The 24,913-nt window shown below is 35.7% G+C and overlaps 4 protein-coding genes across 5 annotated transcripts; 2 read left to right on the top strand and 2 right to left on the bottom strand.

Annotated features, from left to right (window-relative positions):
* The first annotated feature begins 5,691 nt into the window (after positions 1-5,691).
* On the top strand, positions 5,692-10,214 carry LOC109010034 (zinc transport protein ZntB-like). Of its 2 annotated transcripts, XM_018990737.2 has the most exons (5): positions 5,692-5,978; positions 6,417-7,260; positions 8,808-8,887; positions 9,357-9,621; positions 9,740-10,214. In XM_018990737.2, the coding sequence occupies exons 2-5, from the start codon at positions 6,507-6,509 to the stop codon at positions 10,006-10,008; spliced, it is 1,368 nt and encodes a 455-aa protein (XP_018846282.1). In that variant the 5' UTR covers positions 5,692-5,978; positions 6,417-6,506; the 3' UTR covers positions 10,009-10,214. The 2 variants fall into 2 exon arrangements, with proteins under 2 accessions (XP_018846282.1, XP_035540408.1); XM_035684515.1 differs by having other exon boundaries at positions 5,692-7,260.
* A 552-nt stretch (positions 10,215-10,766) lies between these two features.
* Positions 10,767-15,072, top strand: LOC109010035 (heat shock 70 kDa protein, mitochondrial-like). The gene is made up of 6 exons (XM_018990738.2): positions 10,767-10,989; positions 11,748-11,824; positions 11,916-11,994; positions 12,129-12,695; positions 12,790-13,410; positions 14,099-15,072. The coding sequence occupies exons 1-6, from the start codon at positions 10,912-10,914 to the stop codon at positions 14,723-14,725; spliced, it is 2,049 nt and encodes a 682-aa protein (XP_018846283.1). The 5' UTR covers positions 10,767-10,911; the 3' UTR covers positions 14,726-15,072.
* A 1,133-nt stretch (positions 15,073-16,205) lies between these two features.
* On the bottom strand, positions 16,206-18,810 carry LOC109010036 (transcription factor GTE2-like). The gene is made up of 4 exons (XM_018990740.2): positions 17,198-18,810; positions 16,874-17,090; positions 16,612-16,789; positions 16,206-16,528 (listed from the first exon to the last, which is right to left on the bottom strand). Exons 1-3 carry the CDS (start codon positions 18,584-18,586, stop codon positions 16,731-16,733), a joined length of 1,665 nt encoding a protein of 554 aa, XP_018846285.1. The 5' UTR covers positions 18,587-18,810; the 3' UTR covers positions 16,206-16,528; positions 16,612-16,730.
* A 4,872-nt stretch (positions 18,811-23,682) lies between these two features.
* On the bottom strand, positions 23,683-24,475 carry LOC109010038 (cysteine-rich and transmembrane domain-containing protein WIH1-like). The gene is made up of 3 exons (XM_018990743.2): positions 24,311-24,475; positions 24,087-24,177; positions 23,683-23,975 (listed from the first exon to the last, which is right to left on the bottom strand). Exons 1-3 carry the CDS (start codon positions 24,429-24,431, stop codon positions 23,903-23,905), a joined length of 285 nt encoding a protein of 94 aa, XP_018846288.1. The 5' UTR covers positions 24,432-24,475; the 3' UTR covers positions 23,683-23,902.
* Positions 24,476-24,913: the final 438 nt, after the last annotated feature.

The raw sequence follows: 24,913 nt of genomic DNA, 5'->3' as shown, positions 1-24,913 counted from the left end.
CTTTACCAGAATGGTTATAAGATTATTTTCGTACCATAAACGTGTTTCAATTGGACGAGTTTTTTTTACTATATCTTTTATCTAAATACCTTTTACCATTCAAAAATAGATGCATCCAATATGTAGACTCCACTCTATCAAATATTGTATTAAATGTTGTATACGAGTAACATTAATTAAATAGAGTAATGTTAGATACCTAATATAATCATAGTGTGTAAGTTTTTTGTATTTTTTTTTTAAATTCGTCTATTAATAAAATATTTTTTTCATGTAAATTTTAAATTTATCCACTTCTTTTAAAAAAATTTATATGTAAAATTTATATACCATAAATATTATTTCTCGCTTAAATAAGTTTGAGTCTACCTACTCTATCATTTTCTATAATCTCCAAATTGTAATAAATGTCAATTATTAGTTAGAGTTGTCAAGATGCTCTTGCTAGCATGTTTAATTTTGCAAATTGGTGTTCTTTTAACCCTTTTGTTTTTTGAAAAAATTTAATTTTAAACGATTCTGCGTACTAATATGTATATTTATTTAATATGATTGGTCAGAAAGTAGATTTTATTAAAAATAGTATTAATTTGAATTTAAAATATAAAAACAATAATATTAATACATAGATTAGTCCACAAACAAACTTGCGTAGCAAAACTCTTATTTCTTTGGCGTCACTCCACTCTATCTTATTTAACTTTGAATGCTAATCGACACACTGCGACGGTTTTGAAATGCTGTTGCTATAGCAAATCAGTCACTGCTAAGGCGAATGTGTTTCAGGCCCATTAGCAGTGTGGTGAGCTTGATGGGCCTTTTGTACCACTTTCTCTTATAAAAAGGCTTGACCAGGATACTAACCCACGCCCATACAAAAAGGACTTTCCATTCTTTCCGGATAATCCCATTTAGCCATGAGTTCATTTGAGAAATAAAAATAGCCTATGATTTTTTTTTTTTTTAAGAGAACCTGTATCATTCATTAATAATAAGAGAAATTTATATCCATGATAAGATATATACAGAAATATTCTCGTATTAACCATTACCTCATAAATCAATTAATACATTTGGAATTCTACCAGTACACTATTTCTTTTTGTAACTGGTATGGTCTTTACTACTGCTGATACTCTTTATAAAAAAAGTTTTAAGAGACAGCACTCTATCTAAAAAGAGACTCAACCTCCATCATTCATAGAAATAGATGACTCAATCTCTATAGACAAACGTCCAAGAAACTGGTTTTTTTTCCTTTCTTTTTTTACTAAACAATAAGGAAAACAGGAAGATAGATGTGAAAAAAGACGGATTACAGTTTGGACCAACTTCGTTAGAGTTCAGAATATGTGATGGCGCGTGAAGGTAACACGATTGTCTCTTTTCAGCCACAAAAATCATATCTGAAAGATCTGATGGTGGCGAGTCTGGTGATCTGGCGAGTATGTAAAGAAAAGCTGCTAGAAGGGGTGACACGTGAAGACCACACGCTGTGATTTTCGTAAAATCGCCACTATCCTCCTAACAATTTACGGCCTGTGAGTCTTCTTGTGTTATGCTTGTCTCTTAAGAGTTGCCGAAAAACTATACATCTGTCTTTTTCGACTTTGAATGAAACAAAATAAACTAATAAAAGAGCACTATCTTGATAGACAAAGTGGATAGATGGAAAAATGAGGGAATGAGAGGGGGAAGGAGAAGGAAGCCGAGGTCGACGACGACGAAAATCAGATGTGGAGGTTTTTAGAGAGAGAGAGAGAGACTTCGCCTTTTTTCTATAGCTTTAGTATGTATCAATAGCTGATAGAATTTGTTTTCTTATAAGAGTAATTTTACATGCATTCACTTATTGTACAAATTTCGTGTATTTATTTTAGAAAATATTTGAGTCTATTATTGAAATGCGCGACATTTACATATTTTATGACTGTAAATATCATTTATTTTTCTTTAAATATTAATTTTTACATTTTAATTTTGAATTTATTTATCATTGTAATTTCAATCTTGTTCGAAGTCTATTAAATACACCACATAAACACCGATCATGGAGTGCCACGTCAAACATGCTTAGAAAATAAAAATCAAGAATCTAAGAAACTTGACCACCTAAGTCATGCTTGGAAACTTGGGTCGAACTCGATAGGGTTGAGCAAAAATTTAAAAATTTAACTTGACGGAGTCGGATTTCTTTTATCATATATACTAGTATAATTATATAGCTATATAACTAGAACCTATATAGTTAAATTTAATAATATACTAAAATGAGTTAATTATTATAAAATAATATTCTTATACTATAATATAAATAAACTAATGATAGTTTGGTATATATAAATATTATATTATTACTACCATACATAATCAAGTATAGAAATAAGTTAGACACTAGTATTTAAATAAGTCTAGTTTAATAAGTTAATAATACATATACTAATTTACTAAAGTATAATAACATGTAATTAGACACTATAGTATACGTCTTGTATAGAAATAAATTAGACACTAGTATAGAAATAACTAATAAATCTATTATAACAAGTTAATAACACATAATACCAATTTATCGAAGTATAATAATATGTAACTAGACATTATAAATAAGTTAGACATTAATATAATATAATAACATGCAATACTATAGTATAATAACATGTAATTAAAACTAGAAATAAGTATAGTGTAGAAATAAGTTATAAATAAGTTAGACACTAGTATAATATAATAGCATGTAATGTTATAGTATAATAACATTTAATTAAACACTAAAAATATAATATGTAATACTATAGTATGATAATATATAATTAGACATTATAGTATAAGTCTAGTATAAAAATAAGTTAGATATTAGTATAGAAGTAAATTAGCAGCGAATGATTTAGTTTTAGTTTTTAATTTTTTGAAAATTTTGAAATTTGAAAGCCCACAAAAATCCTTTTTTAAATGGGCTAATTATGCAACTAAAAAAAAGAAGCTCAAAGTTGAAAGCTTAAATCCAACTCCATTTCGACAAGATAGAGTCAGAATTGGATAGGAGCCTATATAAATCGGAGTCGAAGTCAGATTTAAGAGAATCCAACTCTAACTAAGTCGGTGCTCCCCCTAGGAAACGACGTCTAAGTTTTATATTGACAAAATATATAAATAAATAAATAAAAACAAAATATGAGAAATCTATTTGATCTCATTCATTGTTTACAAAGAAGACTCTCCTTTGATATCTTTCTTTCTCTCTGTTTGCATATTTGAAGTCAACAAAAACTCGAGTGAGCTAATCAATTTACTTTTTAGGTATACATTGTTAGTGTTGTTGAAGTTCTATAGTCAACTAACAATCACCATTTTCCTGACCAAAGCCCGAATCGTCCAAAATACTTCACCCATTAGTTGTTGAGACAATGGTGTTGAAGTTGAATCCATGTGCCAATAATTAAGATTTGCCTTCATTACACTAAAAGTAGTAGCACTATATGGTAAAAAGCTTAAGAGAAAAGTACATAAAGTGAAAAGGCTAAGTACTAAAACAATTATTGAGTTTTTTTTTTTTTTCAAAAAGTTGTACGGATATCTATGATATATCAAGTAAGTAGAATAGCTCTTATAAATATATCAATTAGATTGCTCAATTGTATAAATTAGGAAGATAAGTGCTGAGTTATAAAAAAAATTTATAAAAATAAATTTATAAATAGATATGATAGATATAATTTCATATGTTACGTTATATCTATTTACAATCTAATGTATCTGAAATAGATAAAATATATCAAGTCCAAAGTGGTTTTCTAAACCCAATCTAAAGTGGGAGGTCTCATCAGAAGAGAAGAAAGAAAAAAAGAAGGAGGGGACAAAGAGTTGAGGAATGAAAATTATATCAGGAGAAAAAGTGAGGATGTGACGTAAAGAAGATAAAATGGGACATAAAGCAAGAGAGGAGCAGAGGATAAATGAGACTGCCATATGACTTTCAGGGGGACTTCGAGCTCTTCGACTTCAACTTCTTGGATTTTTTCAATCTCTCGACAAGAACTCCAATGACTAGATCTCTATTATACAACGATGATGAGAAACTATAAGAGACTATAAAACAATCATATTATAGTAGATCATCTCATTTCCAAACTCCTATAAACGTAGGCATTACACCGAATCATGTAAATCTGTGTGTCATTGTCTCCTAATTTTTTTGTATTTATTCATTATTCACTACCATGTATGTATGCACTGACACTATACAGCAGCATCAGACCATCGCTAAGGGCTCCAAACAATACCGATCGAGACCTGAATAGTCTCAGCTGGCCGGGAATGAATATTTCTTCCATTCCGGCCTATTGCGCTATTTTTAGGAGTTAATAATATCATATCAAGTCATGTTAATTTATAAATTTATTTTTGTGAAATCTATTTTATGACTAAAACATTTATCAATCGAGAATAATCTTGATAAATGTGTGTTTTATTTTCTTGGTAATTTTTTTATTATTCTCACATACAAAAATGCATAATTGATGACCTTTACAAATATCAAAAATAAAATTAAAAAATTAGAAGAAAAACACGAAAATCTTATGTATGATATATTATATATATATATATGGTATATATATATATATAGAGAGATATGGCATATAGTACGTTGGAGTATCTAGCCTGATAGTCTGATGAAAATTTTGGATTCAAAATCCCACCCCTTGTATAAAAAAAAGATTTGAGTACCTAATTCAATAAAAATATAATATAGGTGAAGCTGGTATGAAAGTGGGTGGATCTTAGGTAGAAATTATTATATAAAGTCCTCGAGACAATAAATAAATAAATAAATAAAATAAATGCGATTAATAACTTAAAATCAAGTTCCATTATAATCTTAAATGGACCTACACTTCAGATCCTTCTCACAAAGTGTAAGCTTGGATTCATTTTTTTAATGGAATAAAAATAGATAGAAGTTATTATTAATAGTATTCATTTTGCACATATGATATGATATCATGTATACTACACATCTTTCTAAATAAGTGTTGAGAATAATCAACTAGAAGCAACCGTACATTAAATATAAATTATATATTACTATAATAATTTCTCTCAAACATTACTCTTTTTAATGAGATGAGATTGTAGAGATGAGAAGCATCACTGCCGGCTCCATTTATTTTTCAGATTTTTTTAGAAGCATCGCTCCAAAGGGAACAGTATCTGAGGAACACTTTTCGCAATTGCTCGCAATATTGATTAAATCATGAATTCACAATTATAATTGTTATTTGTGTCTATAATGCGATGATCTTTGCTTTTTTATCTTCGAAGCATTCAAAGGGAGTTATTAAATGACACAGCTCGACACCATAAAAAAAAAAACAAACAACAACAACAACCGAATTATTAAAAAAAAGGAAATTACTATAGAGGACTAGAGGAAGCTGCAAAAACGCCCAGATTAAATTCATTGAAACATCTTGCATTTTAAAAATAATTACGTGATTGGTCGTGATAGAAAAATTCATTTTTTATTATTATATAAATGAAAAAAAATCTGAAAGGTGCAAGACTGCAAGTTGGCGATGATTCTGATGAATGAGAGAAGTTGGGGAAGAAACTGCTTCTATTTGACATTTGTATGACTTGAATATATAAAAAAAAAAAAAAAGAAAGGAAAAGGAAGCTTCGTAGGAAATTGAGATCCATGCAACACGTTTCCCTTTTTTCTTTGTTTTTACGCCTGACATAATCCCGTTTTCAAAATATTCCATTAGTCGCAAATAAATATTTGTTTCCCAAAAAAAGTTTTTCTTTGAAGGTTTCAAACATTGTGGCGGTTGCTCTACGACCTTTATCAAGGCTGAGGAGACACTGGGGAATTTAGTTTTGTATATTTCTACTGCTTGGCGATTGGGTTAGCTGATTCCGACGTGGGTCTTCTTGTTTGGGCGATGGTCTGCTCGTTTGTAGCCTTTCAATATAAGGTATAGCATCTAATTATGAGTGTTAGTAAACATATACATGTTGCTGTTTCCATTATTTTTTCGGCTGTTTACGCATAATCGAGGATTGCATGTTGTAATGGGGTTTCTGGAGGTTCAGTGGGATTTGAAAGACTGAAGATTTGATGGGTTTCTTTGGCACCGATGGGCGTTGAATTTGGAGTCTTGGTGCTTCTGAAGTGTCCAGTGGGTTTGTAGCAAATTTGGTGAATGTATTGATTTGGGTTCGTTCTGGATCCGAGTGTTGCCTCTGTCTTGTTTTGAGGCAGTTTGGCTTGATTTGATGCCATCCTCTTCTTCGTGTATATGACTGATTTGGTTCTCAATAAATAGAAAACATGGCGTTTTGAGGTTGAAACATTGCAATTCACCGTGAAGTGCGGGGTTTTGAATGATATAATTTTTTTTTTTATTGGACAGGGAAGTTCATTCAGGTTTTTGTGGATTGGATTGGTTTGATAAACTTCCTTATTGTTATTGGATTGATTATTCCAAGGTAAGCTAAAAATCATGGACTTAGCTCATAAAGAACCAGCGGTTAATGGAGAGGCAGATGTAATGGACAGGGACCTCTTGGGAGACACTCCTCTCAGGGAGCCCCCTCTCTACTGGACCAATTTTCAGGGTATGGTGAGACAGAAAGCCTATATTTTTGATGGCCATGGGAACTTTTATAATAAGGAATGGGATCTTGCAGAGGGTGGAGGCAATGAGTTTTGTTGGTACCATGTGGAGCTTCCAAGAGTAAATGAAAAACTGTCACAATCTGCACAATACCTCATTGGTGTTCTTTGTCCACCTTTGAAACTCCAAGACATTCTTTCGCTCGTCAGCAATGGACCCTTTTGTGGGCATGTTGATGGGGCTCTTGTCTTCAGAATTAATTCACCTGGCCCTCCCTCGAGCGATTTTACATTTAGAATTGCTGCTAGAGTTACTGAGAATTCAGTCATCACAGTATCTTTAGGTCGTGTTCCTAGATTGGGATTCTCGCGGATGGCTCAGTCTCTTCTCTCAGAGATTCCTAGAGTGGAGAGTTCATATCTTAGGGGTGAACATAAGGAAGGGGGTGGAACTGTTATCAGGGAGCATGTTCTCGAGTTCTTGTTGACAATGAATCACTCTGAGGAGGCTGATAATCCCGTGCCAAAATCTATCTCTAATCTTGTTGTTCACATTCTTGACACACATGTGGATCACCTTCAAGATGTTGTGACTAAACTTGAGATAGAGCTGGATTCCGTGGAGCTTCAATTGGATAAAGGTAAAATCTGAAATGATGTAAATATAAGTTGTGCTACCCATAATTGAATCGTCCTTATATATAGTAACATCAAATTTTCAGGATTCATGCACGACTTCTGATTCAGAGCTGTATTAGACTGTTATGCCTTTTTTAGTCTTTTATATCAATAAGTCACTCAGAACCTAGTGAAAAAGGGGGTCAAATGATCATGCACACTAGAGTTGTGGAAACTCAGAGACCTTTAGGTAGCATTAATAAAGGCTGCATGCTTGAAAGTAAAAGACTGAAGCTGGATTAAAATATGAGTAGTGCTAGGCTGCCTCCCAGCAATGACCGCTGGGCGTGCTGCCTAGTACAAATTTGTCTTTTTATTTTTTTTATTTTCATATTTTTTTAACATATTTAAATATTTAAAAAAAAATAAAAAAAAATACACCAATACACTAAATTTCACTTTCTTAATCATTAAGTTAAAAAAGATTAAATAAATAAATGAGCAGTCAAAGTGAGGGAGCAAACTCAGGCGGCATAATAGCATTTCTCTTAAAATATTATCTGTGCAAGTTTTTAATCGTATTATCAATGTGCAGTACAAAATCTGTTGATGCAGTATCATTCTCTTATGGGATTGTGTATCATTCTTTAGTTATGTCCCAAACAATTTGTTGAGAGCCTGTTTTATTAAAATGCCGAGCAAGCTCGTGTCGATGAGCAATATGGAGCCTTTGCTTTTGTTGCTCACTTTTGGGTTTAACCTTCTTTTTTTCTTTTTGGGGGAGATTGGAATGATTCTGTACTGTTGAGATAGAGAGAGCAAAGCAAAATGAATTTGAACAAGGCTTGATTCTTACAATAATGATATTATAAGATAAATTGGACTAATTGCTTGAAATTAGACAAAGTAACCAGGATACAGATACACTGAGTAATACTTTTTCGTGTTGAATGGTGTAAAATGACATGAATTTTACCTTGTTTTTCTGGGCCCATCCATAAAAGTTCTAAATGTTCTTTACGGCTTAAATAGGATGTTGAAAACATTGGAGGATATGCATTTTCATGGTAAATTGTACTTTCCCATATCTATGGTGGAGACATTAAAAAAGATTTAATGACCTCTGCCAGTTATCAGTAACGTCTGAAAATATGGAATGAAGAGAACATTGTGTAAGACGGTCTATGCGAGTCTATGATTTGGGTGTGTCAAGGCCTTAGGATTTGTTTTGAAGTTCTGAACTTTATTTTAATTGTTCTGTACTTTATTATTTCACCTTATTGATTTATGAAAAGGCAGTTGACCTATCTGTGGTCTATAACGATACATTGAGAAAGCATGGTGAGGAGTTGCAGGATTTTCGTCTGGAAAGACCTGTTCTCCACTGGGGATGCATGCTCTTGTTTACTCAAAAATGACGTGGATATAATTCCAATTGAAATTCTTCCATCTCTTTCCAACTTTTGTTTGTGCTTACTAAGCTGCTATGAGTTCATACTGTTTTCTCCTTGGATTCATATGGTTTGATATAGGGTCGAAATTAAGGCATGGTTCTTCTGCTTCGTTGCAGGTGGTTTTGCTTTGAAGAAGCAAATGCTAGATGATAGAAGATTCCCCAAAATGCATCTTAATTTGCAGCGCCTTCTGCAGGTATCAGCCCCATTTAGTTTCTTTAATGGCCAAAAACAGAGTAGGAGAGAGATGAGAGTTATAAGTAACCTTATGTTCCATGTTGTTAGCCCGTCAAGTTTTATTTGGGTAACGACTCACAAATTAAAGTCTCTGGTAAGAAGCATGCTTTTGAAAGAAACGGCTAGCAATGAGACAGCTATGGAAGTTACTTCGATAAATGGATTTCAACCATTTCTGGGGTCTTGGCTCCTTCCATCCAACTTCATGAAATTAGAACATACTAGCTGCGTTGGTGGCCATAAGGGTTATGATGGCAAGTAAATAGTTAACCAATAAGTGTTTGGACAATCTTGTCTTGATCTGCCATAGGAAGGCCGTTGTCTAGAATAGTTACTCTACCATTTAATTTTAGTTTTGGCCTAATGAATTGAAAGAAAAAACTGTTAACTGGACCTTCACTTGGTTTTTGTATCTTCATTGAATTCAGGTGATAGCACATGGGGAGCAAGTATTTCCGCGGGTGAAAGAGAAATGTTCTTCAAAAAGTTGGTTTGGTAGTGAAGACATTAACTCCCTTGAAGAGTTGATCGGACGGTTAAGGAGGCTAAAAGACAATGTGGGGTTCATAGCAAATCGTGTCACAGCAATCCAAGCAGGACTTGATAGCTGGCAGGCCGAGCAAATAAACAGGAAACTATATTATCTTTCATTCCTTTCCATAATATTCCTTCCGCTGTCCATCATCACCGGGGGTAAAAGTTTCACCTTGCTGCAATCTTATTACATTCAGAAGAACTTTCTGGTGTACTTTTTTTTTTGTTATGATTTTGTTGAAGAGATTAGCAATTGACACCGATCACTTTGGAACAGTGTTTGGCATGAATGTGGGAGGAGTTCCATGGACAGGGCAAATGAACTCAAAGTCAAAAGATGGTTTCCGGAATGTCATGTTACTCTGCGTGGCAATGTTACTTATGGTACTGATGTGCTTCTGTTTCCCTGCTCTATATACCCATTTAGCTGCTTGGCAGCGGAGGAGGGTTATGAGAAGAAGCTGGTCTCTCAACAGGAAGTCAATCCTCATGAGAACCGCAGGAAATGGAGGAGCTCAAGAAAGAGGAGGTTACCTTCGGATTTGAATGGAACTGAAAATGTGTTTATTATTATCTTCCTGTATGTATCTCTTTTAGCAAACACTCTCCTCATCATGCCACTCTACTGTGATCAATAGTACCATTGACTCTATCCTGGAAATGGGGATTTCTCTCATATTTGCAATTTTTTTATTTTTTATTTTCCCCTTCTGATTGACTCTGAAGAGAAGGTTGGAATTCTTTTTTCCTTCTGATTTTTGTTTCTATAGTTTCTTCCATCTGTTGTTAATCTGTTAATATGTAGAATATTTCTTTTACTTTCCCCTTCCTTTGTAGCACTAATTGTGAGTGTATTCATGGAATTATATTAATGATATGTTTACGTACACTGCTTAAATTGCAAGGAATCTGTGACTCTCTCTACTCTCTCACTGAAGATTCTTCTATCTGTGCTTGCTGATGCAAATGATACACAAATTGCAGTGTTCTTGGTGCTATAATTGAAAGTCCTTCCTTTAAATAAATAATTAAGATGAAATATATATATATATATATATAAACATATATTTTTATTTAATTTATTAATTTATGAAAATATTTAAAATAACACATATAATTAAAAATAAAAAGGAGATGAAGTAAAAAAAAGTAATGCCTATGATGGACTGCATTTTGGAAAGGAAATTTTTTTGAGCTCGATCGAACGGTTGGTAGTGAATTGATTGATCACCTGGGGGTGAGGTGTTCAGTAAGGCGATCTAGAAGCTTCGACCAACCTCTTTTCGCCAGAACAATCTCAAAAAAGAAGGAAAAAAAAAAAAAAACCCAAGCTCTTTTCCTTCCCAGTCCCCACCGCAAAACCCCTAAACCCTCCAGTTTCCTCAACTATCTCTGTTTCTCTGTCTTTCACTTCTCGCTGTGTTCTGATCCTCCGAAGGCGATCCGTTCATGGCCGCCACCGCCGTCTTGCTTCGCACGCTACGACGCCGTGATGTCGCCTCCGCACCTCTCTCCTCCTTTCGATCCGTACGTCTTATTCTTCGTCATCGTCCTGCGAGATTTCTCTCTGCTTTGTTTTATTGAACCGTTTGTTTTTAGTCGTTTACTCTTTGTTTACGATTGTGCTATGTTTAGTTCCTGCGAAGGTTCAGAGAAATTGAATGAGTCTGCGGAATTTTCAGGCGAAATATTTGGTTTCAGTTGATTTTTTTGCTCTTTGTTTTTACCTATTGAACGAAAAATCTAGTCCGTTATTCGGTTTCTGTGCGTCTTTTCTCGGTTTTATTCATTACATCTGCGCTGAAGGTTTTGTGTAACGATATATATAAAAAAATTTCTGTAAGAGATTGGAACCGAGTCCGATGGATGTATAGGGCTCAGTTCCATTAGGGTTTTAGCTCTGGTTTCCGGAACAGAATTTTTTCTTCATATTATGTTGATGCTGAAGTTTTTTTTTGAAGGGGCTATTTGAGCCTATGACGGACACTTCCACTTTGTATTTTTGTTACTCCCTCTGTTTGTGAACGATCGAAAGTAAGACGTTTTATGACTGTCTAGATGTGTTCATGGAAATACTGTCTGCTATATGAGGTTATATTGAAGCTAGGTATAAGTTCAGCTTGGTAGATACGGGAAAATCATGGGTGAGAAATAACCTTTTTTTTTATTCGTAACGGTGAGAAATAAACTTTTTTTTATCAGTAAATAAGAATTTTATTGAAAATAGGTAAAGCCAAGTACACTGTGAGAAATAAACTTAGTGGTGCTTTCTAATGATCACGCAGTTAGCCAGCAATGTGAAGCCAGTGTGGGCTCCCTTGAAGCTGGGTTACAATTGGGCAAGTTTGACCAGGGCATTCAGGTATAATGGATTTTTGGCTATTTTTGGGAGTTTGTTGGAATTTTTTTCCAACTTTTTTCTTGCTGTAACATTTTTCCATTTTTCAATTCAGTTCAAAGCCTGCTGCGAGTGATGTTGTCGGCATCGACTTGGGAACGACCAACTCATGTGTTGCGGTTATGGAGGGAAAGGTATAGCATGAAACAGTGTTCTCATAATGACTCCAAATGCCATCCCATCTATTGATCAAGTATTGTGTTTTGTGTTATTTCTTATTCAGTTTAGTTTACCTCTGACTCATTAAAATTTCTAAGAGAATCTGTAGAATCCCAAAGTTATTGAAAATGCGGAGGGATCTCGAACAACACCATCAGTGGTTGCCTTCACCCCGAAAGGAGAACTACTTGTTGGTACTCCCGCAAAACGTCAGGCTGTAACTAACCCCACGAATACCATTTTTGGAACCAAGCGTCTGATTGGCAGACGATTTGATGATCCTATAACACAGAAAGAAATGAAGATGGTTCCATACAAGATAGTCAGGGGTCCAAATGGAGATGCATGGGTTGAAGCCAATGGGCAACAGTATTCCCCAAGCCAAATTGGGGCTTTTATCCTGATTAAGATGAAAGAAACGGCAGAGGCATATCTTGGAAAGTCGGTTACAAAGGCTGTGATCACTGTTCCAGCTTATTTCAATGACGCTCAGAGACAAGCAACAAAGGATGCTGGCAGAATTGCAGGACTTGATGTGCAGAGAATTATCAACGAGCCTACTGCTGCTGCACTGTCCTATGGAATGAACAATAAGGAGGGTCTCATAGCAGTTTTTGATCTTGGAGGTGGAACATTTGATGTTTCTATTTTAGAGATCTCTAATGGTGTTTTTGAGGTAGTCTCCCCCAACTCCCCCTTAAAAAAAAGCTGTTGGAGTTGTTTTTTCTTGTCGATTAGGCAAGTCCCACTAACTCCTCTCTCTTGTAAAGGTGAAAGCAACAAATGGAGACACATTCTTGGGAGGAGAGGATTTCGACAATGCACTGTTGGAGTACTTGGTGAGTGAATTCAAGAGAACTGAGGGGATTGATCTTTCCAAAGACAAGCTTGCCCTGCAGAGGCTTCGTGAAGCAGCTGAGAAAGCTAAGATAGAACTGTCGTCCACAACCCAAACTGAAATCAACCTGCCCTTCATCACAGCTGATGCATCTGGTGCAAAACATCTGAATATCACACTAACCAGATCGAAATTTGAAAGCTTGGTGAATCCCTTGATTGAGAGGACTAGGGGCCCATGTAAGAACTGTTTAAAGGATGCTGGAATAACTTCCAAGGAAGTAGATGAGGTACTTCTGGTTGGAGGGATGACACGCGTTCCCAAAGTACAAGAGGTCGTTGCAGAGATCTTCCAAAAGACCCCAAGCAAAGGAGTAAATCCTGACGAGGCAGTTGCTTTGGGAGCTGCTATCCAGGGTGGTATTCTACGTGGTGATGTCAAAGAATTGCTCCTCTTAGATGTCACTCCGTTGTCGCTTGGTATTGAGACATTGGGTGGTATCTTCACCAGGCTTATCAGCAGGAACACAACCATTCCAACAAAGAAGAGTCAGGTATGGACTCAAAGCCAAAATGCAATGATTTAGTTAGTTTTTTACTAAATCCATATGGGTACAAATGAAACATAGTATTTTACGGATTTTTTTATAATTTTTTGTGAACAAATATTTACTTGAAATTAGAGTAGTATATGGCTTGGTTTACTAGTTTTATGTTCAAATATTTTTTAACGTGACCAAGACTGTTGCACACTGGAGGATTGGTTTGATAAATTGATTGTGTTAGGAAGCATGTGCTTAGTGCATTAAGGGAAAAATTTCCATTTTGAGACAAGGAAGTTTGTGAAATTAAATACTTATAAAAAAAAGTTCATGAAATTAAATAGAATGTTTTAGTGGGATTATATGTGCTTTCTCCTTTGGCTTGTAGTGCTGCCTAATAAGATTACCCCATTTTAGAACATCCTTCATGTTCTCAGCGTTCCCAAATGATTTTGTGGTCGAAGAAAAGATATCAGTTTGCTACAAGAAATTTCCAAGTTACTCCTGTTCTAGAGACCCCATATGGAATCCATTTGTGTAAGCCTGGTTGGCTTGGTTAAGATAAGCTTTCAGTTTTGGCTGGCCTTCAATATGACTCAACTTTTTAATGTTGGAGATCGTCTTTAATGGCACTTTTACATTTTATAATTTCGTGGTATCGAGGATGCTAAGTTCCTGAATACAACTTACATTATTGCAGGTCTTTTCCACGGCAGCTGACAACCAAACTCAGGTGGGCATCAAGGTATTGCAAGGTGAGCGTGAGATGGCCTCTGACAACAAGCTTCTCGGAGAGTTTGAGCTTATGGGCATTCCACCTGCCCCCAGAGGCATGCCTCAGATTGAAGTCACATTTGACATTGATGCCAATGGCATTGTGACTGTTTCTGCCAAGGACAAGACCACTGGGAAGGAACAACAGATTACCATCCGTTCGTCAGGAGGGCTCTCAGAAGATGAAATTGAAAAGATGGTTAAGGAAGCGGAGTTGCATGCTCAGAGGGATCAAGAAAGAAAAGTATTGATTGATATCAGAAATAGTGCAGACACTACCATTTACAGCATTGAGAAAAGCTTGAGTGAGTACAAGGACAAAATTCCTGGTGAGGTTGCAAAAGAGATTGAGGATGCAATTGCAGATTTAAGAAAGGCAACAGCTGGGGACAACGTTGAGGAAATTAAGTCAAAGATTGATGCTGCAAACAAAGCTGTGTCAAAGATAGGACAGCACATGCAAGGTGGGTCTGATGGTGGTTCTTCCTCAGGAGGTGGTTCTCAGGGTGGCGACCAGGCTCCCGAGGCAGAATATGAAGAGGTCAAGAAGTGAGTGTTGAGATTGTTGCATGTGATGCTTTCTTTCTGGTGGCAATGTCGCAAACTCGGGTGGATATCTCTAGTTTCATTTGCTCTTTCGGCCATAGAAGTTTCTAGCGGTTTTTGTATCTAAATATGGGAGGTGGAATGTATTAGGAAAGTCTCTCTTTATAGGAGCGCAAGTCTATGCTCTTTTAATGAGTTGTCGACGAAGTTTTCGCAGCAGTGTTCTTCCAGGTTGTCGCTTGACAGTTTGAGAGAGATTTTGCTTGGGAGTCCCGGGTCATCAAAACCAAAAAACCTCTCCCAAGCCTCCATGATTCAACACATTTTCATCTTTCAGTCCAGAATTTACTCAAATCGAGGGCCACGCAGTGATGCATGTCTTTAGCCTGATATTATTTGATAATAGCTTAAAATTTGAACGGTTAATGGGGGGCGTAGGCATCATTAAAATTTGACTGGTGGAGGACGTTGAATATGGCTCGAGAATCGTCAGGACTTTGCCTAGCAACAACATGGTCAAGCAGCTTTAAAAGCTAATGGATTTGATGAATTCTTAGCGGTATAGGTTGGCAAATTCGATTTGTGTTTCTATTTGTGAAACCATGACTGTGACTAATTAGTAATTAGCATAGGAAATTCTTACAACGCCTCCACATCTCAGAGTCTCACCCACCCAATGAACAGAATGGGAGCAGCGAGTACAATAGAAGAATGCCCACTTGCTTCAAGCTGAAGCCTCCAATTATATGTATATATGTATATATATATATATAATGCTATTGCTATAGGTCACAGAGAGAGAGAGAGAGAGAGAGAGAGAGGATGCCGCGAGAAACTCCCGTGGAAAGTAACATCCCATCCCCATCAAAGATTGTACAAAATATGCCAAAATACCTAGAAGATGTTTTCTGTCGAAGGGGATGCTTTTCTGAGGTCACACGAACTTTCATTTCCTTTCGGTTATATACGTAGTTGGGTCCAAGGATAGACACACACACTCTGGGAAAAATATAAAAAGGGTACTCCATCACCAACCCCTACCGACCCACGTTGTTCCCAACAGTTTTTGAGCAAATTTCTCCCCACACCATGAAGAAGCACATGGATGGACTGAGACTCTCGAAGTCTTCAGAACTCCTTTTAGGGGAATCCAGGTTTCAAAGCCCGGCAACACCTGATATGCGGACCTTCTTATTATTTATATTTGATTAAACTTTATAGTTACTGAAAATTTCAATATATTTCTTCCCTCGTTGAATCTTGTGCACCGCCAACATGTCATCAGAGAGTTTCTTCCCCCCCTCAAAAAGTCTTTGGGCATCGACGGACCACTAGAATGATTCACAAGATAGAATGGTCACACTTTGGAATCTCTTGGCTACAAAGCAGGGAATGGCCTTCTGGAAGTCTCTCTCTCTCTCTCTCTCTCTCTGGTGCTATGCTGCTTAAGAGAACCAAACCCAAGAAGAAGATGGGGGATATATAAATTCAACCACAAAAGCTTCTGAGAAAAATCATGTATTAATGCGGGTAATGTGTACAATGGTATCTCTCAATCCTCTAATTCTCTCTCTCTCTCTCTCTACCTTCTTCTAATCCTTAACCATTTTTTTTTCACTCACTGAAGTTATCTACCATCTGACCTACAACTCCTTTTTTTTTTTTTTTGGGCCCAACTCGAGGGTTCCTTTTCACATATTCCTCATGCCACAGCCAAAATGCCCACTTACAGTTACAGACTTCCAGTTCCATCAATCTCTCCAAAGCTTGAAACAGAATATCACACTTCACCGAGTTCAACACCAATCCCCTGTATCAAAAGAGCTTCTTCGTAATTCAGCTCATACCAAAAAGTACAGACGAAATTTCAATTATAGCACAAGCTTTTTATACCTTGTCCAACAAGACAAAAATTTCCCAAAAATGGGAAAGCATTCAAAGAATGCATTTCTGATCCAACTCTCCACTTGATTCCACTCTTAGGAGGCCATTTCAATTAATTCAATGCAACCTCATGACTGCGCATTATCGGCATCCGAATCACTCCCGGAAGAACTCCCTGAATCTGAATCTGCATCCAACCCTCACTGTCAATCATTTCTGCAAACAAAAATTTCTCAAACCCACCAAGAAGAAATGAAACAATGGGTTATACCACTTGATGAGGAATCACTGTCTGAACTGCTGGAGCTGCTAGAACTACTACTACTCCCGTGTCCCCCAACATCTTTCTCGATCTCCACCGGTGGGAAATTACTCATCGGCATCTCGTCCCCGATGTCCACATCTTCCTCCCCAACCTCCCCTCCTTTCTTCGGTCTCTTCGCCTCACTAGCCACAGCTTCAATCTTCTCGCTGCTCACAGGTAACTCCTACACATACACAATCATTAGCAAGCGAAGTTAGTATAAAATGCCCAAAATTTTGGATCAAGATTAAACAAATGCCCGTATTTCTGGAATTTGTTGAATTTCTCTACCCCATTGTTTTTGGCGTAGTTTCCCATGAGAGCTTGGCGCTTGATCTTGCTAACCATCTTCTTCCAATTGGTGACGAGTCGATCGAGCTCCCAAAGTGTCTCGGTGTCCACGGCCTCAATATCGAGTTCTATCTCATCACCATCCTGCTTCAAATGCCCGTTTCTCTTCCTTATTATCTGCACCACTTGTTCCATCTTCTCCGGAGGCAAACTTTGCAACCCGATCCCCAGCTTGTGCTTCTCCTCCAGGCTCATCTCCCTCTTGTTCGGATCCTTTGCCTTCGGCTTCGGTTGCTTCAGCGGTTTCACTGGTGGCGTTCTCACCGGAGATTGCACCATCTGACGATTCGATGAGCTCGCGTGGAGCTTCTGCAACGGTTCAGAATGATCAGAAACCTTATCTTCGATATCTATCCGGTCCGATCTCTCCGCAATTAGCAACGAATTAGTATTATTATTATCGCTCGCTTGCAATTCTTCCTCCGCATCGAAGATCCGTTTTTCTCCCTCTTCTTCATCAATCCGATCGATTTTCTCGCTGAAGGGGCGAAACAACTCCTCGAATCTGGCCAGTAGCTGCTCGGCCATGGCGTGCACGGTGTGGCCCTTAGGGTTGTAGGTCAAGGCATTGGTGAAGGTCAGCCTCACATCAGCGGCGAAATCCAACGGAGACCGGTAGAGATTCCTAGCAAGCCTTGACTTAACGGTCCCCAAATCCATGGGCTGCTTGATTATGTCGTTGTAATCGTGAAGCCCCATGCCCACCACATCCACCGGCTCGTTAAATACCCACCCGCTCTTGTGCTTTCTCAGCTTCGTCAGTATATCCTTGCACGCCTTCATGGACATCAGGTTCATGCTCCTGTTCACGTTGTTCGCATTTGTCGAAATCAAATTCGGGCTCGGATTCTGGTTCTTCTGATTCGGATTGCCCGGCAAGGGACGCTTCTTGCCCGAAATTTTTTTCGATTTCTTCGAAGGTGGAGGCGCATGGGTGTGATTGGGTATTGAGTGGGACTCGACGCGGTGTTTGAGTTGGCGAATCTGGTCAAGCTCGGCAGCCAGACGGGCCTTAAGGTCGCCGAGCTGCTTCTTCGAACAGGATGCGACGTTGAAGCTCACGTATTGAAGGTTGTTAAATTCGGTACTGGTGGAGGTGTGTCTTCGGTGGTTGATTGACGAAGCATCGTCGGAGGCCGCCGATTGCGTCACGTCCGGGGATTCCTCAACGATGATTTTACCCCCAATTGGATGCGATTGCTGCTGTTGTTGCCGTTTTTTGGTGGTGAAATTAGGGTTAGGGTTTGAGAAAGGGACTTTGCCCATGAATCCTCCGCCTGCTCTGTTGTTGGTGGTGCTGGTGGTTCTGGCTAAGACGGCGGACGCCATGGACGTACCGAATTCGAAATCTTCAATTTCGGTGAGGTGGAAACCATGAATCGGGTGGAGCGTGACCTTCACGCGCAGATCAATAAACCTCACGCGCCGAAGGAAAGGCCTCCCAAATTCCCAAAAAATATTAAAAATAAAAATAATTGGGGAGAGAGAGAGAGAGAGGGAGGGAGGACGTGAAAGTTAGGGTTTGGGGATTTTGAACCCTAAATCTGAGCGAGGAAGGAAAGGAGGCTAGGGCCGGTTCTTAAAGGCGATGAGATCTGACCGAGGACGTATCGGGCAGGTTGTGAGGCACCGATGGGGATTTGATTTTTCATCCGAGGGTGAATCGAGATTCTCTTGGTGCCCGAAGAACTGACCGCGTGACCTGGCATGGACGGCGAGGATGTTAGGTTTGGTGCACGTGGCGGATTTTTGGAGGTCTTGGATTATTTGGGGGCGGGTTGAGAAAGGTTATTCGCGGGGGGTGGGTTTGAGTCTGGGATACATTTGCATTTGGATTGAATTTGTACTGCATGTAGGGTTTTTATTTATTTAATTATTTAACAAATTTCGACATTTAATGGGAAAGGTTTGGGGCCCACTGGCGTTGACGTGGAAGGAAGCGAACTGGATGGTCGTAGCGTGAGCCAGAAGGGAAGCTTGAAAAGTGGCTAAGAAAATGAAAGCGCGTGGAGTCCACTTCCCTGTATGTAAGGGTCATTTCGTAAATGCAGAAGACGTGCTTGCTGGGGTAATCAACGACCTACTGTTCTAGCTTCCATTCGGCCCTGCGGATAGTACATGGACAGATGGACTCGTTCTTGGAACATCTTATTTACCATGTTACCCGTGTATGGATTGGTCAGAATATCCTCAAAGGCATTGATTGCATAAAGAGATAAGTTTCTTCAGAAAATTAAATAAAATATTATATTTTAATAATATTATTATTTTAATATTTAAAAATATTATATTATTTATTATATTATATATAAAAATTTTAAAAATTATAATAATAAAATAAAATCATTTATGTATCTAAATGGATTAAATCTACCATAAAAGTAATGAAACTGGTATATAATTAATTTATATTCTATTTTCTAATTAATTAATGTAAAAATATCATTTTATCACGTATATTACAGTTTTCATTTGAATTTTTTATTTTACACTGTTGTCCTCGTTATAAAATAAATTATAAGAAAAATTATATTTGGATCATTTTTCACATAAATAACTTACATTCACGTCATGGTATTTAAATCATACTTTTTATCTCTCAAATTACCATTATTTTTCATGTAATAATTAAATTAATTAAATTATCACTCAATTTCTTAAAATAAGCAATAATTAAACTAATTAAATTATAGCTTAATTTCTTAAAATAAGTTATATGCTATATCTTACCTCATCTTTAGCGTCAATAAAAAAAATCTTAAAAAAAATAGTAAAATCAGAAAAAGAAAAATATGTATTGTTGAGAATAAAATAAATGATATTTTTTATTATAAGTTTTATAATTCGGTTATTTATAATATATTAAGAGTGAGCTTGGATATTAAACTGAATTAAGATGATAAAATATTATTATTTATTATTATTATTTTATAATTTAAAAAAATTAAATTATTTATTATATTTTCTATTAAAATTTAAAAGAATTATAATAAAGAATTTAAATAAATTTAGATTCTAAACGAAACTCAATAAACATAAAGAGAAGTTTAAAATTATAAGATAAAAGAATATTATCGACAGGAGATGTATTGAAAATACAGTGAAGTTAAATCAATCAAACGACAAGACAGCACCTGACATCTGTTCATATCTGAATTTATTTATATATTTATGTGTAGGTGTATATATAATATTTTTCTTTCTCCTTTTACATTCCCCTCGTTCTTGTTTTTTCCCCCTCCGTTCTTATTTTCTTCATTCTTCTTCCATCACGCTAATCTCAATAAAAACAAGCATATCATTCTGCAATGATGTCGTTCGTGAAAGAATTCACGGCTTACGACCGCGATCGACCGCCTTTTTCTCGGTAGATACAACCGGTAATTTTTCTGATACAATCTCGCTCACATTTCTCCCTTTGATCGTCAATTTTTTTTTTTTCTCTCTTCAAATTGGGGGTTATTTTAGCTCTTCCTCTCGCGTAGTCGTTGGATTCGGCTTCAGTGGCTCAGCCTGGGTTTCGTGAGGAGATGTTGACCTAAAGAAAAAGAAAAACTCTGTTACCTGTGGAGTGGGCATTTTCATTTTGGGAGTCTTTTCTTCCTTCTTTGGTTTTCGAAGCCGATGCCCAAAACTTCTTCATTTCGCAAGGTACATCAAAACTCTTCATCTCGCAAGGTACATCAAAACCAATTTAATACTGCAGAGTACGTCACCATTTTGATTTTGATTGGGGCTTTGTGCAAAACCGTGTGAGTTTGTGTAAGACATATGTCAAGTAATAAGAGATGTACGTTGGGAGTACGGAATATATTCAATAAAAGTTGATCCAATTCAGACTTTTCCTTCACCAAAAGAAAAATAGAAATTTTATTACCAAACTAATTAGATCTGTACTGGTCAGACATTAATGTCTTCCGATCAAATTAAGATTAATTTAAATAGGGAGATAAGACCCGATGATTTTAGAGAAATTAAATAAAATATTATTTTTAATATTATTATTATTTTAAAATTTTAAAAAATTAAATTATTTATTATATTTTATATAAAAATTTAAAAAAATTATAATAATAAGATAAAATAATTTATGTATCAGCGCTAACTCACGGCCGAAGGTTGTTGAAAAGTAAATAGAGGTTTGAATTCAAAGATGAGTTGAGATGGGTTGAGATAGTTTATAAATAGTAGAATAAAAGTTAAATTATTTATTATGTTTAATATGAGAATTTGGAAAATTTGTTTTGGAATTTGAAAAAGTTAAATTGTTTATTATATTTTATATAGAAATTTGAAAAAATTATAATGACTAGACGAGATGAATTGAGGTGAATTTTAAATATTTTTTAACAGTACAGCTAAATTTTTTCTCCAAAGATTGTTGTACGATTACCAAGCTGACTGTTTTGTTTTCCTTTTGGGTTTGTCTTGTTTCCTCAATTGAATGCTTTCATGCAAGGATATATTCTGCTATTATAAAAAACCAGTGGTAATCCGAGGATCTTCTTTGTTTCTTTTTCTGTTATTTTCTTCCCAAAAGGAGTAGAGATCTTCAAATAGTCATTGTCATGCGTCATGTACAAATTTGTTTGTCCACTTATTATAATAATCAATCTACTTTTTAATTTTTATTTTTGCATTTTACCCATGGAATATCTCAAAGCTCAAATGGGAGCTGAATCCATGTATTCGTGTAACCTAGAGGTAATTTTGCCATTGGGACAAAAACACAGCAAAAAACAAAGCCAACCGTCCAACTCCTTGAAGGTTTTTATACAATACAAAAAATATTTAGAATTTAGTCAAAATAAAATTGCAAAGACATGCACATACATGTAGCTTTTGAATTTTCTATCGTCCAGAACTTGTGTACTGCCCAAGGTTTTGAATGATAAGGCTGAAATATTTCGTTTTCGTGGCATAGTCTGTATAGAGAAGAGTATAATTCATAATTTCGGCTCGTACCAACCTATATTTCAATCTTTACTCTTTTTTTTAAACTATAAGTTTATTTTTTGATTTTTAATTTAGACTAAATTATTTATAATTTATATATAATTTATTTATATATAAATTATTATTTTAAAATATAATTTATATATATATATATAAAAACTATTCTAAATCAGTACCGATATCAAAATATCACATTTCAATATTTTGATCGAAATAGTCACCGATTAAGTATTTAAAACATTGGTACTGCTGCCTTTCATTGAATAGAAAAGGCCATTATTAGTGTTGGCTTTGTCGCTGTTTTTTCGAGTGTCATGAGCCACCGGTGGCATGTTTTGGAGGCCCACGAAACCATGCACAACAAGTCTATCTATAATGCATTTGGGCCCTTTTGGACCATTTCTAGAGCCACCTGGTTGTCATGTCTGGCATTCATTATCAGCACTTTAGCTTGGGCCGAAGATGTCCTTCGAGAAATTTTTATAGTTGCGTAGTTTGATGTGATGTTTCATGTTTATAAAAGTTACTTTTGAAACATGGAAGTAGCTGATTTTATTTAAATTGAGTTTAAATTTAACTATTTAAATTTAGTTTAATATCTAAATACACAATTTTCAAATCATTAAATATTATTCAATTCAATACATATTTCTTTGTAAAACTTATAATATTTTTTAACTCAAGACTTCTTTACACTCGAGACCCCAACTTTTTTCAATTTCACATAAACAAATTTAAACTCATCTTAACATTTAAATACATCTAAACTCAAGGAATAAACTTGTCAAGGATTGGAGGATTTAGGCCCATTTGGTTTCATAGATAGTCTCAACTCATCTAATCTCTTTTCAACATTTAAATACCATTCAAACATAAATACTTTTCAATTTTCAATTTCAAGTTTTTAATTTTTTCATCTAATTATTACCTAATTATTACAACTTTTTTAAACTTCCAAACAAAACATAAAAATAATTCAATTTTCTCAAATTTTAAAATAAAAATTATATTAAAAAATTATATTCTAACAATATTTTAATTTTATAATATTTTTATTCAATTTTTTTCATTTCTCAAGATTCTATAAAACATCTTAAATCAAATCATTTCATTATTATTAATAAATTATCTCACTATTATTCAACGATATCTCATCTCAAACCAACTTGTATGTTGAGGGCTGGGGTTTTCCGTTTTTAGTTCTTTCTCACGGTTAGAAAAAGCCATCTCATACCATTTTCGAAATGCACAAAAAACAAAAGCAAAAAATAAAAAAAGAAAAAAGAAAAAAGGTAACAATCCCCTCTATCTATTCATTAAATTATTAGGCTTCTTTAAATAATTAGCTCTACTATTTCGCATAATATATCCTACTCTTTTGTCACATGCATAGATGCACAAAAAGTAGTTGCTTGAAATCATTTATGCTATTGCCTCTGTTTCCTTTTCTTCCCTCAAATTTAAAAATGACTTGGATCAGTTCACCTATAAAGTGTACTCTTGGAAACATTTGTAGCAGAAGTGCCATCACAATGAAAGAAGAACAAAACAAAAAAAAAAAAAAAAAAATCAGATGGAAAACATCAAGGATATTGAAGATGACCAGAATGTGTACATGTATAATTCGACTACATCTTTAAGGAATACAAAGAACTCCTCATTTTCTGTGTATCAAGTACAGCAATAGTTTTAGGGGATAAATATAATGGAGGGGTCGCAGCAACACTCATCCAAGAGGCAACAGCAACACAAAGCTGCAAGGCTGCATAATCACACAAAATCTGTCAAGACTGGAATATCCCATATATATATATATATATATATGTATGTATAGAATCAATTATTAGATACAAAACTAGTTTATAATACATACCATCCCTCAAGAAAACCCGTTTGTCTTGGAGGTGGTGCTGGAACCGCGGCATACTGAGGAGGAGCCATCACAGGAGGTCCTTGATAAGCACCTGTGCCAAATTATGCCTTTTTCAATAAACTATTCCATCTTTTCAACAAACTAGTTTAAGATAAATGAGAGTAGATTTCCTATATGAAAGAATACAGAGAGGAACTCGTCAGGAGAAAGGAGGCTGAAGGTACCTTGAGCAGGATAGGGATAGGCATATAATTTGGGGTCATAATTCATCTCTGAAATGCAAAGCAACACTCCAAAACAATAGAGATGCTTAGAGCTTGTTGGAAGGCAAGATTTATGTAGCATTTGAGGTGGTGGGCATTTATTATATACTTGGACGTGAAGGTTGGAGTTGGAGAATAAAAGTGTGTAAGGAATAAGAAAAGAGTCCAGAAGCACAGTTCAAAGTGAAATATGAACTTGTGCAGTCATGATGACATTTCTTTCGGCTCCCTTAATTCTAAGACAGCTGTATCCCCAGTAGGCCCTTCTAAAAGATTAACCCAAAGTTAAATAACCAATGCCAGATTCTTTAATAGCAGGCGGGTTCTAAGATAGATCAAGACTGACTAAATCATCTTACAAGTTTGGAGTATGCTCTGTTTCATCACGCGGACAGATTGCAAAGGGAATACCTTTTATTTTATTTGCAACTTTGATTTGTTTCCAAGTTTTATTGCGAGGGGTTGATGTCGGAACACCTGGGGTCCATGTGAGTCTCAGGCTTTTGGTGTCAAGCTCACATTAAAAAGTTGGGTTGCAAGCAGCCCTAGTAGATAATTGTTCCT

This window comes from Juglans regia, chromosome 13 (genome assembly GCF_001411555.2).
Source record: "Juglans regia cultivar Chandler chromosome 13, Walnut 2.0, whole genome shotgun sequence".
In the NCBI taxonomy this organism is placed as follows: Eukaryota; Viridiplantae; Streptophyta; class Magnoliopsida; order Fagales; family Juglandaceae; genus Juglans; species Juglans regia.
This window is presented reverse-complemented; position numbering and strand designations above follow the sequence as displayed.